At 39.4% G+C, this 15,087-nt stretch overlaps 2 protein-coding genes across 13 annotated transcripts in view; both read right to left on the bottom strand.

Moving 5' to 3' along the window:
* IMPG2 (interphotoreceptor matrix proteoglycan 2) overlaps positions 1–5,637 on the bottom strand; it is a 53,462-nt gene extending 47,825 nt beyond the window's left edge. Inside the window, exon 1 of the mRNA XM_067002828.1 lies at positions 5,022–5,637. Coding sequence (XP_066858929.1) covers positions 5,022–5,316 — 295 coding nt within the window. The 5' untranslated portion in view covers positions 5,317–5,637. The remainder of the gene's footprint in view (positions 1–5,021) is intronic.
* A 5,504-nt stretch (positions 5,638–11,141) lies between these two features.
* The window catches only part of SENP7 (SUMO specific peptidase 7), a 54,961-nt gene continuing 51,015 nt past the window's right edge, over positions 11,142–15,087 (bottom strand). For all 12 annotated transcript variants that reach the window (XM_067002848.1, XM_067002863.1, XM_048057998.2 and 9 more), the window contains one exon: positions 11,142–13,355. In XM_067002848.1, coding sequence (XP_066858949.1) covers positions 13,218–13,355 — 138 coding nt within the window. In that variant the 3' untranslated portion in view covers positions 11,142–13,217. The remainder of the gene's footprint in view (positions 13,356–15,087) is intronic.

Here is a 15,087-nt window from a genome sequence, read left to right as displayed (position 1 = left end):
ACATCTGAACCAACCCAGGAAATGGGTAGAAAATCTGGATTCTGACTTTACTGCTAGGAGCTTAGTGCTACGCCCAAGATTACCAAATCTAGGGATTATAACCATGCACACAACTTAATTCCTCAGAAATTAATTTTATTCTTTCCAAGTACCAAAATGTCCTTGGCTCCCATTAGCTATGACACGCGAGAATACCATCCATTTCCTTCTTTGGTCAGCATCTTTAAATAGAATCTTTAGGTCTTCAGCTTCATCTGAAGGTCTGGCTGACAAAAACAGGTCTGGCAGAGAGAATATCAGACCTACTCACGTGAAAATATGATGTTAAACAATACACTGAATTGTTTAAGGCAGTGGATCACAGCAGGAAAAAAGGCAAATGCAATTTAGGAATGGTAGCCACCAGAGTAGTCCCATCTCAGACATGTCCAGAACAGCAGCAGTGTTAACTCTGAACCACGGTGCCAAAACCCAACATCCTTTGTTTTACCACACAGGGTGGGGATAACAGCACAAGCCATGCAACCTCACAATTCTTATCTTGTTTCTCTTTTACCACTAAATCTGGTTTCCAAGTCTATTAAAATCCTCAGACATCTACTGGCAACTTATACCAAAGGAAATGGACAGTCAGGTGACTGGTCGGTCAATCCCATAGCCAGGAGTGGAACAGACAGGCTTTTGGCCTGAGGAAGTATGGCTATCTTTCATATAATAATTTTTATTTAACAGAGGATTGAGCCACTATCTCCCTGTGAGCAGTAAAAACCATCATTCAAACTCAACATTACCATACAAAGCACACTCAGTATCTGAAATCCACACTGTTAGACTTGCACTAACTCTGATTTATGAAACCTCCAGCTGCCTGTCGGACACACTTTGTGGTCATCACAATAGTCCAGCTACCAACCACCGCTAGATTGACACGATTCTTCCAGCAGCAACAATAACATTGCTACAATTCAAAAGGAATTAATGATTTATTATATATTGTTGCATCTTGCTTTTTTTAAGGCTAAAAAAATCCAGACGTTGTAGGCTGAAAAGAAGGCGTATGCTGCTAAGCATACAGCTATATGGCGTAAGCACTTGGCTTAAAGCCTATGACAGAAATGTTCGTCAGTCTCTAACACTAATAAAGGTTTTAGCAAGCTAGCAAAAGTAAATAAAGCTATGAGCTACAGCTAGATAATTATATTTCCACCTGTTTCCTTCTAAGGTAGACAGAACAAATGTACCCCGGATAACCAGCACATGCAAATCTTTTTTTTCCCCTAACAAGCTCTTATGTCAAAATAAAAAAGAACAGTTCCTTCGATGATAGCCACCCTTTTTGTTGTTGTTGTTGTTGATAATAAAACTAAGGAAAGAATAGATTTTATTAAAACCATACTTTCAGAGAAAAACACCTTCTCAGAGAAAGTATGGGATATTGAAGTCATTCCTTACCTCAACGGGTACAGAACAAAAAGAAGATTCTAAATATGCAGACTGAGGTTGGAAAAATCAATAGATTCTGTGTACCATCATACTTATCCCCCTGCAGGGTTGTTTTTCTAATCACCAATACTAGCTGGTCCTTAAGAGCCAAACTGTGACCACACTTTTGCCTAGGACTATTTTGTTGACAGTGCAAACAAAGTCCGTCTTATTTTTTTAATCACTGTACTGATTTAGCTAACTAGGAAAAATGTATTTTCAAGAAAAAGCTGGTATATAATTCGACAACACTCAGCAAACAGCTTTACTGTCTATCTGGACTTGTGCACAGTATTTGACACTGTCCCACATGACATCCGTGTCTCTAAAATGAAGAGATGTGAATTTGACAGATGGACAACTCAGGGGTAAGGAATTGGTGGGCTGCTCACACTCCAAGACTCACAGGCAATGGCTCCATGTCCAGGTGGAGACCAGCGATGAGTGGAGTTCCTCAGGGGTCGGTTTGTGACAGGCGCTGTTTAACACCTTTGCCAGTGACATGGACAGTGGGATTGAGCACACCCTCAGCAAGTTTATGGGTGAGGGAGGTGATCGTCCCCCTCTGCTCTGCTCTGAGACCCCACCAAGAGTGCTGTGGTCGGATCTAGGGCCCCCAGCATAAGAAAGAGATAGAACTGTTGGAGCAGGTCCAGAGGAGGGCCATGAAGATGCTCAGAGGGCTGGAGCACCTCTCCCGTGAAGACAGGCTGAGGGAGTTGGGGTTGTTCAGCCTGGAGAAGAGAAGGCTCCGGGGAGACCTTGTAGCGGCCTTCCAGTGCCTAACGGGGGCCTGCAGGAAAGCTGGGAAAGGACTCCTTGTCAGGGAGTGTAGTGATAGGACAAGGGGTAATGGCTTTTAACTAAAAGGGGAGATTTAGATCAGAAGAAATTCTTCACTGTGAGGGTGGTGGGGCATTGGAACAGGCTATCCAGAGAAGCTGTGGATGCCCCATCCCTGGAGGTGTTCAAGGCCAGGTCGGATGGGGCTTTGGGCAACCTGCTCTGGCGGGAGGGGTCCCTGCCTGTGGCAGGGGGTTGGAACCAGATGGGCTTTGAAGTCCCTTCCAACCCAAACCGTTCTGTGACTGTATGAAAATAACAGCACCATCAACTGTCACCTCAGGTGCACTTACTCAGGATGTGATTAACCAAATAGTTCTGATGCAGTGTATTGCTGCTAACAGAATGAAGATGACAGGTTGCTTGAACCAGGCCTTGCCTAACTTGTTGCTAATTAAAGCTCTCTCCTGCGGAGATCTTTTTCAAAAGTTTAACATGCGAAGGGTGGACAAAGCATCTCTGCTCAAGAAGTCATTGAGGACCGTGGAAGCCAGAAGTCCAGTAGGAAAGCAGAAGGAAAGACTAGGTGGACCTTTGGTTCAACCTATGATCATTCAGTTTTAAATAAGCTTTTACAACCTAATTTACAGATTTTTCTTCTTTACTATCACTCAGACTTTTGCTTACTTGGTATTTGCCTACATTCCTGTATCACATATAATTAAGGGGTGACTGCAGTCAAAGTACTTAGCAGGGATTCATTTGGAGCAAAACAAGTAACAGTTGAGTGCTACTGGACAGACATAAACAAGACGCTTGGAAAGCCTGTCAAGCTGCGTGATCAGTGTCAATGTCTTGCTCAGGCTGGGCACAACTCATTGTTTGGATGCGGCTCTGATCCCACATAATTCCACTTTGCTCTCCAAATACATTCTTTATGTTTACTTTTACACAGACACTCAGTAACTCCTGGTTTTAATTGTTTTTCACTGCTCTGAAGGGAGGAGAAATACAGAATGCATGATTCAAACTATGTGAAGCCAAGCCTCTCATCTCCAACAGACCTTGGAAGAAGATGTGTCTCAAAAGAAAAAAAGAAAACAAAAAGCCCAACTGACTCAAATATACTTCAAATAACTTTGCTAGGCCTCCTAGATGCATATATACTCTTGCTGGAGGGAAACTTTACCAGAGCAAAGTAAAACTAATACCTAGACAGTGGCAATAAAAGGAGGAAGCTAGGTATCTGCTGCTTCTGCACTGGACCACAACCAGACCTCCGTAATAATGTAGACACCATATTCTGTCACTTTAGTCCAGATGTAATTTTACATGCCCAACTTTAAAAGGGGCCCTACGTGATCAAAGCAATGCAATATCATTAATCCAAATAAACAACATATGTCCCAGAGCTGTAAAAATCAGCCCATTTGCTCAAAACTGTTTCTTTAAGTCCCTGTATGGTAGCACGCTGACACTAATAGTCCTCGGGAACTTTATTTGGAAAGAGGAATTTTCACTCAGAGTGTAGCATCATTACCACAGCCAGTGCTGAAAAGACAAGTCTACAAATGGGGCTCCCACAGCCCAGAAGTGATAGAATGGCTTTCATCTTGTGACTGCTGAGAGAGAGGTATTAATCTAGTGAGCAGAAAGGCTGATCCAGCACTCAAGGTGGAGGTGTGGGACACAGAGATTACAGGCTCAACACCCTGCCTCATCTCAAGCTTTGCTGGAGACCTTAGGCAAGCCATTTAGGGTAGAATTATTGGTCAAAGTGATTTAGTAGCCCACTCTTTATGACAGTTTCATCAGTTATATTAGTATGGTAACATAAGCATTACAGCAATGTGGACAAAAGGCGGTATGATCTTTTTCTTTCTTTTTCTTTTTTCTTTTTTTTTTTTAACAACAAAAAGGCTACATCTATTACATTTTAATAAATGTTAATTAGAAATGCAAAAACATCTCTGAAGATGTTTCCTCCACCTTTAAGTGAGAGCAGCTCTTCCCTGTTTAACTGATAGATTAAGGGCAAACATTGTAAGATGCAAAAAAGTGTTTGAATGCTACTATACAGAGATGCACAAATGCCAGAAAGCACTTTATTCCAATGATGTCGGACACAACTGTTAAGAAACATCACACTGCTGTAATATCCCAGCTCACGAAAGAGGCTGTTACTGAGAATATTTCAGATTTTCAGAACGAACTCTTTCACACCAACTTCTGTATCTTGAAATAAAGGCCTCATCTCTGTTATACACACATGAGATTGGCTTTCTAGGCAAGAGAACAGCCAGCCATAGCCAAAAGTCATGTGCATGAGAGACCAATGTCTCTGACTTGACTCTTTTTTTGAAAGATCCCTTTCTGAATTCTACTAGCCCTGCAAAAACACTAAATAAAAAGAATCAGCTTTGCCATTTAGCTAACTTGTACCTAGTGCCCATTTTTCTGAGTGTTTAAATTGTTCTGTGAGAAAGGTTGAACAACTATTAAATGCTAGCTGAGATTTCAGGGACTGAGAGTGATATGAGTGTAGCCAGAAAGTGATATATATATATATATATATTTATATATATAAAGCTCATAACTGCTCTCATAAGGAAGATTATCACAGAAGTTTTTTTGTGTGTGTGTGTAACAATGCATTTCTTATCGCATGGCATTATGTTTAAAAGCTTCATCTATTTTTTATTACAAATAAATGCTATCAGTTTCCAAAGAGATGTATGATCTTCATGCTCACTTACCTCTGAGTCTGAAGTATTTCAGGTGGTTGGCAATAGCCTGTTCAATAGATTCATCAGGGCAGATCTTAACTCCACTGGGAAACAGAATGGACCGCTTCCTTCGAAAAAGCAAATGCTTGTTGACCTGTTCAGCCTCTACGATCCCATTAATCTTTTTCAACTCAGGAGGCAGAGAAGGGCTTGCTAACTGCCAGACACTGAGCTGAGGGGTTGGTGAAGCTTGTTTTCCATCTTTAGCTTGTTTTTCTTCTGCTGTAAATTTGAAACCACATATAAATTTCTGAGATGCAATCATACGTATCTTAATGCCATTGCTCTGATCTCTGAAGGACGTAACTGTTTTTTTCTGTTAAAGAGCCAAAAGCTATCCATATGACCGTACTATTATAAACAAACTTAACCTCTTTTACAGAATCCCATCAAATAATAACACGCCCTAGCTCCGTGAATGCTAATGTTTTGCGTTTAACTTCCCTTTTGCGATTTGGATTAAGCCGGTGGGACTATACTTGTCAATAAGCATGTCCTTGAAAGTTTCAAGGCAGGGAATGGAAGACATAATTAATTAATGAAAAAGTCCCCTTATTCCATACATTCTTTCCACACTTATAACCTATGCATTAAGAAAGCTGCCTGAACTGACAGCAAGCAAGTTCACCTTCTATCATCATACAACAGGTGCCTACTTGACTGGAGGGGAGGGAGTGGGAGAAGAAAAAAAGGGCTTTAGCTTTGTAGCTCTTTTAAAATTTCCTCTCATGTGAATTGTTCCACATCACTTCAGAGGAAACTTTACACCTGAGGGGAGAATGTGCCTATTTAGTTTTAGTCTGACCACCTAATTATCTAACCTCCACAGACAGCTGATCTGAAATTAGTGAATTCAAACTTCCTGCTTCAACTGTTTCCCCAGAAAACAACTGAAAAAGAATTGAAATTAATAATTAATTACAGAAAGAACAGTAGTAATTGTACGGCATTTTCACCCTACAGATTATGACTTCATTCTGCAACTTCAAAGTCAATACCACCTTTGACTTTGATGACCAAAAGATGATGATTATTTTGATGCTAAATTAATAATCGGCTCTAAAGCAGGTCACCACCAGATGGTATGTTGGAGGGAGAAGGGAACATCAAACAAGGTCACTAAGGCAAAACTCCAATCTTTACCCAAACTGACACATCTTCATTGTCTATGTAGAGGAGATAGAAGTTTTTGTTTGTTTGTTTGTTTTTGTTTAATACAAAATTACTAAAGAAAAAAGCACCAAATAGAAAACTTGCTTATCATTATTAAAGTCTCTCAAAGTTGGGAAAACTCGCATTCTGTACCTACATTCTGCTCTTAAAACAACAGTCACCTCTTCTGGAAATCACTCTAAGAACTCTGTATCTACACTGGTGTCACAGCACAGATTTGAACAAACATTTTTCTGTATTAGCCTCCTTCAGTTCAATTAAGACACAGATATTTTTATTTCTAGATGTTGCTATAATAGGTAGAACCTTGAAAACAAGAATATAAAGAAGATTTCTGCATTACCTGCAACTGCTTGAAGATCTCCTTTAACCATTCCCAAAACCAAAAGGAAGAGAGAGATTTTCCAAAGGAAGGCAAACATACTTATTTGTGTTCGAAAACCAATAGGCAAGGATGAAAATAAAATCCCTTTTAGCAAAGAGCTGTTGTCTTTAACGTCTCCTTGAAACAACCAAGAGCATTGCCTGTCTTGAAAGTGTCTTGATGTCACGTATAGTTAGTTATCTTTGGAAAAAACATTAGGTAAAAAATGAGACATCCTGGGAATGATCTTTTCAAGGAGAGTATTGCACTTCAGTGAAGAAACAAGGAAAGGTGATGGAAGTAAATACCTCGGAGCTAGCAGATGGACTGAGACAATTTTTTAATTTTAATCTGGCCAGCTAAGCTCTTTACCAGAGCTTGTCATACCATTAACAGACAGTCCAAACAAGGACAGCACCTTTCACACTTAATTAACCATGTTTCTTCCTTGGCCCTTCAATTTCTGTCTGTTTTTAAAATCCAGCTGACCACAAAACATCAATGTGAGCACACTACTCTCCAGCAGGTCTCAGTATGCTTTATCTTTTGCTTGTACAATTATATGTATCTAAAAATGCAGCAACTTGCTTTAGCAATGACGCTTATGTGGGTAAGACTGAAGCAATCTTTCCGTAGGTTTTTGCTGGTGACAGAGGTAACACAGCCCTGCTGCCTGAGTCCATGCTAGGAAATCTTGTGCTGCTACCCCATTGTTTTTTGCATCCCACAACATCTGCTTCCCCCAGGATAAAATCAGGGCAAATCGCGACTCTTTCATTTCTGTTCAGATATAATCTGAGATGAGCATTAAGAGCAGATTTGTGCTGATACCTGAAGAGACAATCAGTTAAGAAGAGCTGCAGAAAGGACACAGGGTGTAGGAAAGCAGCAGCACTTTCAGCTCCCTCTTGTCCAGGCGTCAGCTCCTCGTGGAAACGTGTACAGAGGCCAACCCGCAATGGCAGACAGCATTCAGACCACTACAAAAAACGTGTCAGGGCTGCCTCCTAGATGGCATTACCTGAAACTTGCTGGTTACTGCATTCAGATGTATCTGAGCTAACAGCTGGCTTGACTGAGGTGACTTTTTGGCAGTGGTTTTGCATAAATATTTCAAAGGTGTATTCCCAAGGCTTCTCAGATGATGGTCTGCTGAGCATTCGCACAGGTATAGAGTGCTGACTCCTCTGTTCTGGCTGCTCTGCTGAACTCTAACGATTCAGGTAACACTGATAATCCCCGACATTACAAACAGGACGCTCACAGGAATCAAAGAAAACCACACTTTTACACTCTGTCTTCTGACATCTAACAGACTTTGGCTGATAATTTCAATACCAAAAAAAACGCTTTTCCTTTTTTTCACAAAACTACTGAACTACACTTTATGTTAAACCACTGAGCTGTTCTGACACCCTCGAACAGTTTTCTTAGAATCAGACATTTCAGATGTATCAAACCAGCACTCTTCACCCTGGCTGGCTCTGTTAAGCTAGCTACACAACTGGCAGCAGTGGTACATGCACACTACATCACACTGAAACTGTAAATTGAACAGTCCCTATGAGGCGAGGCATAGGAACAATGCTGCTTTCCTGTCCATAAACTGTTTCTAGGTCCTGCTGAGCACCTGTAGGTAAAAAGAGCAACTTTTGAGGCTAGTTTGGGTCCCTGTACTACAATGTTGGATTCAGCAACACACACCAGCCTTTTTTTAATCCTCTGCAGATAGGGGTGCTTTCAATGTCATGACTGCCATTGCTTCCATTACCCTGGGAAAATGCAAATGATCAAGACTAGAATTACTTTACGTATTTACAAAGGCTAAGGGTAACTTATCTCAAGAAAGCATGATAACTAATCCATTCAGAGAAAATTCTCAGAATGCATGAACTTGAGTAAGAATATGAAAACCAGTACAAAGTTTTCCCGAAGAGTTTTCATATTTAGTGTTGCTGGCTTTTTCATCAACAAAGTACTCAAATGCAATCAGAATTTGGATAGTATAAAAACTACCTGCTTTATCTCTCTGTCAAAATGTAATTGCTTTCCATGGTACGGCTATGTCAGCTTCTGCGTGACAAAGTATTCTAAACATTTAAATTCTTTTTTTTTTTTTAATATTAGTTCAAGGTATCAATTTTACATTCAATGCTGATTTCAGCACTGAAATTTGAATTTGCAACAGCTACAAATCTCCTTCTAAGCCTTTATGACAGCAAAATGCATAGCTAAGAAGGCATAATCATCATTTAAAGTTTCTTAAAACAAGCAAAACAACTCCTGGAATAAATTTTTCAAAGTAAACCTTAAAAATGAAGTCCTCCTTTGATTTGGCTAAAACCTGTGCAGTAATACGTTGCATAAGAATATTCTTAATTCTTCATTTCCATCAGCCAGATTGCATCTGTTCAAAAGTATTTTGGAAAAGTATATACATTCTTGCTGGTAAAAAGAGGGGAAAGTAAAGACCAAGGTCATGTCAGCACCTCTGATAATAAAAAGCCAATTTTCTGACACTTTATATTTCTGAAAAGGATATATAACAGATGTGATTATCCAATTCATAGTTCTTTACAAGATAACGGTGCTATAATGTAGATAAATTTTACTTTTTTTCAAATACAGTTTATTCAAAAAGCTAAATCCACCCATCTGTAGCTAAATAATGCAACATAAAGGTATACCTTAATGAAGTACTTCTAACAAAGAGTCGCACGATGGCTTAAAAGCTCCGTTTTTCAGGAAAACAGCGTAACACCAAGATTACAAATCGTCTCCTGTGCCTGCACTACAGCAACTGACTTCATGGTATTTGACAGGATTCACCAACAAAATTCCTGATCAGTTTAGCTGAGACAATCAGGTCAGACTAAGTCTTTTCACTCATTAGGTTTCTGTGCTTGCTGTTGCCAACATTTCTCCATGACCGCCTTTTGCTTGTGTTCCTGGTAGCAGAAGCTCTCTGGTGAACCATGTCCCAAGAATAAGCACAGCCCGAGGCTGCCTAGCCTTCCAGCTGTGCATATCAGCCCAGCACGGCTTGTCGTACTGCCACCTCTTCCATCATCTAGTATTGTAAAGTCTTTAGACCAGAAAAATCATGAAGTGAGGTCAACCAAATTAATCTAACACTTCATTATTTACTCTGTTCATAATATATAATGTAAACTTATTCCTAGCATTCCTCCTTTTCTGAATCAGGTGAATACATCTTACCTTGTTCAACAGTCAAAGATGATCCCCATGCCTGTGTCTCATCTTCGGTGTTTCCCAATTCAATCTTGCTGGACAGATTTATTGCTGTTGGTTTTGGTTTTATTTGACCGTCAACAGAAGCATTTTCCACTCTTTTGAGATCTTCCATGTCTCATTCTACAATTCTTGCTTTTAAATCTAGAAACCTATGAGTCTTTTTATTTTATTTATTTATTTATTTTGGAAGGGGTTGCCAGAGGAAATATTACAATTCCCTGTCACAACCAAGATAAGAGTGTTGCCACTGTAACTTTTGAGTCTTCATAATTTTGTAAGGTATAGTACTTACTGAGTATTGCAACCTTACTTCACGGTCAAATCCCAGGAGGAGAGTCCCAGAAAGGAGAGAGATTGCTGTGAATCTATGCCTGCCAGTTGACAGATACCTTTTAAAGTGCACTCAAATTTTCATAATTCAGTCCTCCAGTGCTTGATTTTTTTTTTTTGTATATATATTTTTCCTGGAAGATTTATTTCCTACAAGTTACTTCTCTTCAGCCTTGTTTCTTGTGTCACGCTTGCCAACAGTACCCTAAATCAAACTCCATGACTCAGATCTCTTTATGGAAGCCAGTTTCAGGTCCCACACAGCCAAATTGTGGCAGTTTCTTTTAGCTATGTTTAACATTTCATGAGTACAATTGAAAACAAATTGCAAAGTGTACGTTAAAGAGCCCTACAAAGATTGGTTTGCTTTTAAGTATCACACCACTCTACCATTTCAGTTAAACAGGGATTGATAAAGGAAACGGAGACACAGAAGATGTGCACAAAGAGCCCTGAGTCTGTCCAGTACTCTACATAAAAGAGCACTGCTAGAAGTTATCTCTAGAGAGTTCTGGCAATTAAAAAGAAACAAAGAAACAAACAAAAACAAACAAAAAATCACAAACAAACAAAAAAAAACACCAACAAAGGCACATGGAGTATGACTTGTCACAAACACTTCTAGTATTCACCACATTATCTGTTAAATGCTTATGGCTGGAACAAGGTGGGCTGACGCTTTTGGATCCAGGCATTTCCCCAACTAGTCATTCAGGCTGTCAATACTGTTAAGCCCAACTACAGAAAACTGTATGTCTGACAAGCCAAAAAGCAGACTTGCTTGCCATAGATGCTGTGAACTAGTTGTGTGCCTTTTTAAGGACTGCAGAACAAATAATCACTTTGAAACAAATTTGAATTAAGAAAGACATGCTAAGTACATACCTTAAATGCAGTAAGATGGACCATCTTATGCTTAGCTCACCAGTTATTTGTGGCAGAAGGGAAAAGAATGGGTGACAGTCATGTTCAGCAACTTCTGGAGATTTTAATATCAAATGTATTGGCATTCGCATAGCACATATCTAACATCAATCTACAAAGGCAATCCTTTACTGTTACAAAATCAATTTAGAAAAGTTTATACATAACTCTTGTTTTTAAATATCTATAAACCAGTCAATCTAAAAGAGAACAAATATTGCTTTATGATATAAACTAATTATACCATAAGAAAAGTCCAAAGTATTTGTAGTAAGGGAACATTTAATATATTCATCAATTGAAAAGGTGTAGAGAAAGGGTACACATTTCTGCATTTTATCGTTTATCTCTTACAATAAATACAAAGATTATCCATGTAAGTAATGGTGGTGGTGAGATTTATGGGATCAAAGTCACAAAAACTCTGGGATGAGAGGGATAGATATTGGTGGAGGGTAGTGATAAGGATACAGAATTAAAGCAAAAACAAAGTCAAAAACACAAGGCTGCCCACAGTTATACATAAAGTAACTGCACTCAGCAAATTAGGTTTTAAAATTGTCTCTATTCTCCAGAAAGCATGTTTCCTGGTTTGAGAAACAATGTTGTTTTTTGTTGGTTTTTTTTTGGATGACAGAACAGAACTTCAAATAATGACTGGATTTTCCAAATGCTAGGTATCAGAGTTGGTGTGAGGGAAGGGGCCCTGAGAATTCTGTGATACCATAAAATTGTCCACACCTTTGGGTTGCCCTAAATTTTTATTTTTACTCTCTAGCCTACCTCCAAGCTTTTAACATCCCTGGTTTTACACATATGCTTATAACACAAGGTGGTTTTGGTGGTTCTCTGCAACATGCTTCTTCTGAAGGTTACTATGACACAAAGTTACAGTGAGGAACAGGAGAAAGCATCCTCTTAAAACAGCCACCTTCTATCATGTAGTAACTACAGAAAAAAAGCGTGCACATATCAAAATGTTATTAAAGTTTTCCATGATCACTGTCTGAGAAAAACTACATAAGTCTATATTTAGACCATGATAAACTTGTGCTAGTTTATCAAATCAAGTCCTGAGTTCAAACACTTGAACATTTGGGCATCTTTACTCAATTCTCCTGAGCACAGTATAAATCCTGTTTGTCTAATATATAAATGTAATGTCTTCAAGGCATTATATATAATAATGTCCTTTCTAAATAAAAACAGGATTTCAGTAAAATATCTCAAACTTATTGAGCCACAATCTACTTGCCTTTTTAATGCAAATGATGCTTTAATATTCACAGGGATAATTCCCAAAAATAAGGCAAATAGGAGTAAAAACTATTGCCTACATGTATTGTACCAGCATGTACTTTGAGAGCAGAATTTCTAAAATTTGAAAAAAAAATCACAGAAGACACTCAGAAGAGTCTACTTCTGACTTTAAAAGATTTCAAAACTCACTCTCAAGCAAATGTCTTCAACTCACTGAAATAAATTTTTATGATGAAAATGCTTAGGGAGGAAAAAAAAATCAAAACCCAGCAGTCTCAAATCTCAGCAGAATATTCTGAAACATTCAGACTATTTCTGTATGTAATCAGAAACCAAACTAAAAAAAATACATCTCTATAAAGAGTCCATATTAGATACTTAAATTAAAACAATACATAGTATTCATTCTATCTGTATGAACTGCAAAGTAGAGACACGGTATAATAGGGTCAAAATCCTGTCTTCAGGCCTGACTTCTACATGCTCATCCAGCTCTAAGTTATGTTTATGTAGAATTACAAAGAACAGGCTCCAAAAGATCAAAATATTTTTACATCTTTGTGGCACATACCTGTACACATTTTCATACTCCAAGTAAAAAAATCAGTTAACAACTTACATGTATTAGCTTTAACTTACATATTTACACTTATCTACAACATTCTCTTTTCACCCCACAACTGCATCCAAATTAAAATAATTCTTTAAATAAATATACAACAAACAAACAAAATACTTCTTGTGGTAATTTTTTTCTTCCTTGCAAAGGAGAAAGAGCCCAAATGCTGCTAAGCAGAGTTCCAGTTACTTCATACAGCAATATCTTTGCCAGGTGAATCGAATCTGGCTGATTCAATTTATTAGCTACTGCTGCCACTGTGCTGTTGAAAGTACAGTTGCAAGATCAGGTCTCGGATTTCTTCTCTTTTGCTTCTGATCAGCTGACGAGGAAACCACTTCTCTAGGTGCACTGGCTGTTCAAAGTTAACTATGGGATTCTAGTAACAAAAAAATAAAGAGAAATATTTACAGTTTTGTGGGAGAGGAATTCGCAGGGAGCTTTGTGCTGTTTCACACGTCCCTGAGTTAGAGATGATGAGGAAAACAGCAGTAGAACCAAAACCTTGAGCAAGGTCGAGATAAAATAAATTGGCTACAGTGTTAAAGATGAGCTTTGGGCAGTGGCCAATTGCTGGCTGGCTCAAGGTGCGTGTCTGAGGGTCTCTAACCAATTGTAAGACAGATTTGGGCGCGTGGACAGCGCATGGGGCTACGGGGAAAGTATATGTAGTAATGAAAAAGGGCAATAAACGTCTCCTGTTCAAGAGCTATCAGGAGTCCGTGTCTTGCATCCCTTCACAGTTTGAGTTTCCTAGAGTGACCTTCAAAAAGATTTTCAAAGCCTTCCATTACTGCTGAGACCAAGCATGCACAAACAAGTTACCGCAAGACATAGTAACAGAGCTCAAAGTTACATTCTGGTTCCTTCATGGTAATCATATTCATACAAACCACAAGCTACTCATGGTAAACACAAAACACATCATTTCTCTTAAAGATACTTCAGTATAAGCTCATATTCAAGGCTGCTTCCAAGTACTCTGATACAACTGGACACGCGCACTTCATTCACAAGATGTGTACGATCACGCTATTGGGAAGGGTCAAGCATACAGCAGCCAAGCAAGAAGAGGTTCTGTGGCCTCACGCATGTTTTTTATTGTCATGAGCTGGTCTGTCTGATAGAATAGAACAAAGAAGCAAGAACATCGCTAGCAGGTCTAGCAGGCCATGAGAGGGGAAAATTTGGAACAAAAGAGGATAGTAAATTTAAATGGATGGAAGATGGTAGCTCTGGCAGTAAGACCACAATACCACATCTCAATTGCCAAAGTAATTTTTTTTTTTTAGCTCCTCTTTCCCTTGTCATTCTTTTACCATGTTTATATTTCACCTTCTCCTTCCTGTGAATAAAGTATACAATAAATTGAAAAAAAACAGTGAGAAACCACATCATGATGTGTGGTCTATAAGCCATGTTTAGAACAAACTACAACCACCTGGCCTTGCTTCTGCAATGAGAACACAACCACGCTGTTAGAGAACGGGAAGCTCAGAAGCTTTGGTAAAAATAAAAAATTGTCTTCCACCTACACAATAGCTCAGGCACTCTATCAAAGAATCACTGAACGGATAAGGCTTGAAGAGACTTCTGGAGGTCATCTGGTTCAGACTCCCTGTTCAAGAAGGGACAACTAGAGCACGTTGCCCAGGATCTGCACAACATCAGTGTCTCTTAAATGAAGAGACATGGATTTGACAGATGGACAACTCGGGGGTAAGGAATTGGTGGGTTGGTTGCACTCCAAGACTCACAGGCAATGGCTCGAGGCCCATGTGGAGACCAGGTCAGTTTGGGACAGGTGCTGTTTAACACCTTTGTCAGTGACATGGACTGTGGGATTGAGTGCACCCTCAGCAAGTTTACGGATGACACCAAGCTGTGTGGTGCAGTCGACACGCTGGAGGGAAGGGATGCCATCCAGAGGGACCTGGACAGGCCTGAGAGAACCTCATGACGTTCAGCAAGGCCAAATGCAAGGTCCTGCACCTGGGCTGGTGCAACCCCAAGCACAAATATAGGCAGGGTGACGAGCAGATAGAGATGAGAACCACAGAGAAGGGCTTGGACTGGTGGATGAAAAGCTCAACATGAGTCAACAAGGTGTG

This window comes from Anser cygnoides, chromosome 1 (genome assembly GCF_040182565.1).
Source record: "Anser cygnoides isolate HZ-2024a breed goose chromosome 1, Taihu_goose_T2T_genome, whole genome shotgun sequence".
Taxonomy (NCBI): domain Eukaryota; kingdom Metazoa; phylum Chordata; class Aves; order Anseriformes; family Anatidae; genus Anser; species Anser cygnoides.
This window is presented reverse-complemented; position numbering and strand designations above follow the sequence as displayed.